The 4,750-nt window shown below is 52.7% G+C and overlaps 1 protein-coding gene across 1 annotated transcript; it reads right to left on the bottom strand.

Annotated features, from left to right (window-relative positions):
- Window positions 1–737: 737 nt before the first annotated feature.
- LOC136965588 (uncharacterized) lies at window positions 738–1,906 on the bottom strand. The gene is made up of 2 exons (XM_067259772.1): window positions 1,379–1,906; window positions 738–1,103 (listed from the first exon to the last, which is right to left on the bottom strand). Exons 1-2 carry the CDS (start codon window positions 1,904–1,906, stop codon window positions 738–740), a joined length of 894 nt encoding a protein of 297 aa, XP_067115873.1.
- Window positions 1,907–4,750: the final 2,844 nt, after the last annotated feature.

The raw sequence follows: 4,750 nt of genomic DNA, 5'->3' as shown, positions 1-4,750 counted from the left end.
AAGGTGTCAGAAAAAATACAAAACATATGTCAAAGTTGTTGTGTGTGAGTCTGGCCAATCGTGAAATAGCTGTGTCGTCTCAGAGCCCGTGCAGTTGCTCTGGAGACGATGCGCCGGCTGACGCAGCCGGCTGCTTTTGAAGTGACGCGTCATCAAATTACCGCGAGAGCGATTCGAGAGGAGTCTCAATATATGTTTTTTTTTTTCTTTGAAGCAAAAGTTTAGAAACTTAACAAAATCACAAAAACAACCGCCTCCGTAAGAGACAATTATCATCTAAGATATTGTAGTGGTCAGCTTTTGGCTGATCAGGTTTCTTTCTCAAGAATGTCGAGAGGGGAGGCTGAGTGAGTTCAAATGCAGATTGTCTTTATTGTCACAAGAACAACGGTTATACCTCTTCGCCAGAGAAGATCTAACTAATACATTTGTCAGGGTGTGAGGAGGGGTAGGACCCAAATGCAAGGGAGTACACAGCCATACTGAAAACAAAGGGTTTATTCTGAAAAAAGCCAGGGACACGGATAGGGTACTCACATAGACAGGTATGGTAATGACAAGACAAAGACTGGACACAAAACAGAAACCTAAATACACAGAACCAAACGACACACAGGTGGACACAATGACGCTAACGAGAACAAGACACAGGTGAAGACAATGACAGGGAAACACTAGGACAGGGCAAAAAACTGAAACTGGGGGGGCACGGCTGTGGCCGTGACAGTACCCCCCTCTCAAGGGACGTCACCCGACGTCCCATAAGGCAGGGCAGGGGGTCGGGGCAGGTCCCGAGGTCGGCCCGGAGGCAGGGCAGAGGGCCGGGGCAGGTCCGAGGGTCGACCCGGAGGCTGGGCAGAGGGTCGGGGCAGGTCCGGAGGTCGGCCCGGAGGCAGGGCAGAGGCAGGTCCGGGGGTCGACCCGGAGGCAGGGCAGAGGTCCGACGCAGGTCCGGGGGCCGGCCCGGAGGCTGGGCAGAAGGCCGGCGGCCCGGAGGCCGGAGCAGGTCCAGGGAACCACCCGGGGGCAGGACGGGCACGGGGGACAGGAGGCGCCTGGGAGCGCGGACGAGGGGGCGCCTGGGAGCGCGGACGAGGGGGCCCCTGGGAGCGCGGACGAGGGGGCGCCTGGGAGCGCGGACGAAGGGGCGCCTGGGAGCGCGGACGAGGGGCCAGCAGTCCTCGGGCGGAGGAGGCGGCGGCCGGGGCACAGGGCAGGAACGAGGCCGGGGCACAGGGCAAGAACGAGGCAGGGGCACAGGGCAGGAACGAGGCTGGGGCACAGGGCAGGAACGAGGCTGGGGCACAGGGCAGGAACGAGGCTGGGGCACAGGGCAGGAACGAGGCTGGGGCACAGGGCAGGAACGAGGCAGGGGCACAGGGCAGGAACGAGGCTGGGGCACAGGGCAGGAACGAGGCTGGGGCACAAAGCAGGAACGAGGCCGGGTACCGGCGGCAGGCGTCCGAGACTCCCCGGCAGGCACAGCCTCGGTGCTCTGGGTGCTGGGCGGCACAACCTCAGAATGAGGCAGGGGCACAAGGCAGGATCGAGGCAGGGGCCCAGGGCAGGACCAAGGCTGGAGTACAGGGCAGGAACGGGGCTGGGTACTGGCGGCAGGCGGCCGAGACTCCCCGGCAGGAACAGCCTCGGTGCTCTGGGTGCTGGGCGGCACAACCTTTTTCGTCCGGGCACAGGGCGGCACAACCTCAGGATGAGGCAGGGGCACAGGGCAGGATCGAGGCAGGGGCCCAGGGCAGGACCGAGGCTGGAGTCGAGGTTCAGGCTGGGGCTGGAGCCGGGGTAGGAACCAGGACTTGGGGTGGGCCCTCCGCTGCAGGCTTCGGGGTCCACCAGCAGCAAGTCGGGTCCCTAGGAAAGGGTTCAGGGAACTCTCTGCTGGGTCCATTAGTGGTCTTGTCATTCTGTCAGGGTGAGAGGAGGGGTAGGACCCAAATGCAAGGGAGTACACAGCCATACCGAAAACAAAGGGTTTATTCTGAAAAAAGCCATGGACACGGATAGGGTACTCACATAGACAGGTAAGGTAATGACAAGACAAAGACTGGACACAAAACAGAAACCTAAATACACAGAACCAAACGACACACAGGTGGACACAATGACGCTAACGAGAATGAGACACAGGTGAAGACAATGACAGGGAAACACTAGGACAGGGCAAAAAACTGAAACTGGGGGGGCACGGCTGTGGCCGTGACAACATTAATTCACAGTCATTATATACAGTCGATAGGCAGTCCCATAATTTGTACCTTGACCCTGTCTGTGAGGATGTATTAATCTTAATCAGCGTATGTCAGTTTGCCTCGGTCCCAAAAGACCCTTACATATCCACAGTGAGTGTACAAAATCTATCTGCTGTTTAGTTAATCTCTCGCTATCTGGTGCTTGCGCCTGTCCGAACAGGTCAGCCTGACATGTTCGGAGCAAGTCCCCGAAAGAGCCATTACTCAAATATGTAATGTTCGTATTGTGACCTCTGATGACGATTATTTGGATTACCTGACTGCTTCATCACTGATTGCTATCTTAGTGTTATGCTTTTAGTGGCCACCTATTTTAAGGTCAACTAGTTCGACCTTATGTCTTACTGTCTATAAATCTGCCACATAGGTTAGAGCGGGTGTTTAATGCAGTTTTCGGCCTACCACAATATATAACACCTAAACATTATGCTCAGTAAAGCTGAACATACTTTCGGAACTTTCTGGTAACATTTTACAATGCAGCAATTTGCAACATACAGTATACCTTAACAAAGCCTCTCCACCCTGGGATCCGTTCTCCGTACGTCGCTTATTACATCCGAGATCAAATGACACATCCAAGATAACATCATATTGCTAATCATGATCTGGCTAATTAGGTTCTTCGAACACCCTCGTTGTTTATGATTAGTATAGCTGGATTGAGTTATGTGTTGGTCTAAAATGGGATATGTATTGATAGTAGAAACCTTGATCAGCAATGCTGCTATTGGTTGCACACCATGGACAAAAAGAGCGCCCCGTTTTTCCCCGGAACAGAGCCAACAACAACTAGCCTGGCTCTGCCCTCCTACGTACTTCCGCTCAATTTTGATTTTGCTTCTGTACTGCGTCTGGGCATGAAGTACGTAAGTCAGATGTCTCAGGTTAACTTTCTACCGGTCCAATCAGCGAACAGAGGTAGTGGCTGAGAACGATGATGTTGATGTTGTGCGCTTGTTTGTGTTGTAGTTCCGTAATGGCGGCGGAGAAAGATGCGAGCGAAGCCATTCGGTCCGTTGTGGCAACGCTGCCGAATATCCAGAAGTTAAAGCCGGAGCAAGAACAATCTTTTGATCATGAAGGAGTTGGCTAAATCAGAATCAGAATGGGATTTATTCGCCATGAAGTTTGCACAGACAAGGAATTTGCTTTGGCAGGAAGGTGCATACAATAAACATATACCTAAAATTTAAATATGTGGACTAACTATACTAAGGGTACATAAACTAGCAGTACTAAGTGGGATTAGAATATAATTAAATATACAATAAAATATAAGTTGCCGTAAATTACAATATAAAAATACAAATATAAAAAAAAATACAAATGTACAAGATACCATGTTGTAATGCAGTGCAAAAAGCAGTGTGTTTTAAGCAAGAAGTCATTAGAGTCAGTGTGGTCCCTTGGCCTTGTTGAAGAGGCCAACAGCGGAAGGGAAGAAACTGTTTTTGTGGCATGAGGTATTGGTCCAGATGGACCGCAGCCTTCTGCCGGAGGGGAGTGACTGAAACAGGGAGTGTCCAGGGTGGGAGGAGTCGGCCACAATCTTCCTCGCTCGCCTCAGGGTCCTCGAGGTGTGCAGGTCCTTGAGGGTAGGCAGATTGCAGCCAATCACCTTCTCAGCAGTACGGATGATACGCTGCAGTCTGCTCTTGTCCTTGGCAGTGGCAGCAGCGTACCAGACGGTGATGGAGGAGGTGAGGATGGACTCAATGATGGCTGAGTAGAAGTGCACCATCATTGTCTTTGGCAGGTTGAACTTCTTCAGCTGCCGAAGGAAGTACATCCTCTGTTGTGCTTTCTTGATGAGGGAGCTGATGTTCAGTTCCCACTTGAGGTCCTGGGAGAGGATAGTGCCCAGGAAGCGGAAGGACTCCACAGTGTTGACTGGGGAGTCACACAGGGTGATGGGGGTGAGTGGGGCTGTGTTCCTCCTGAAGTCCACAACCATCTCCACTGTCTTAAGAGCATTGAGCTCTAAGTTGTTCTGGCTGCACCAGGTCACCAGGTTGGCCGCTTCCCACCTATAATCAGACTCGTCTCCACCAGAGATGAGCCCAATAAGGGTGGTGTCGTCCGCAAACTTCAGGAGTTTGACGGACGGATGACTGGAGGTGCAACTGTTGGTGTACAGGGAGAAGAGCAGAGGAGAAAGGACGCAGCCCTGAGGTGATCCGGTGCTGATGGACCGGGAGTCAGAGACTTGTGTTCCCAGCTTAACGCATTGCTTCCTGTCAGACAGGAAGTCTGTGATCCACCTGCAGGTGGAATCAGGCACGTTCAGCTGGGAGAGCTTGTCCTGAAGCAGGGCGGGGATGATGGTATTGAAGGCAGAGCTGAAGTCCACAAACAGGATCCTGGCATAGGATGCTGGGGAGTCCAGGTGCTGTAGGGTGAAGTGGAGGGCCATGTTAACTGCATCGTCCACAGACCTGTTTACATTTACATTTATTCATTTAGCAGACGCTTTTATCCAA

Source organism: Osmerus mordax, chromosome 21, assembly GCF_038355195.1.
Source record: "Osmerus mordax isolate fOsmMor3 chromosome 21, fOsmMor3.pri, whole genome shotgun sequence".
NCBI lineage: Eukaryota > Metazoa > Chordata > Actinopteri > Osmeriformes > Osmeridae > Osmerus > Osmerus mordax.
Note: the sequence above shows the minus strand (reverse complement) of the source record. Positions and strands in the feature narration are given on the sequence as shown.

What these genes read in the sequence shown, in the direction of transcription:
- LOC136965588 (XM_067259772.1), bottom strand. Translation starts at nt 1,906, where the DNA reads ATGGACCCAGCAGAGAGTTCCCTGAACCCTTTCCTAGGGACCCGACTT. An exon ending in CCCAGCCTCGTTCCTGCCCT is followed by an intron (nt 1,104 to 1,378) that starts GTGCCCCTGCCT and finishes CCGCGCTCCCAG; the next exon opens with GGGCCCCCTCGTCCGCGCTC.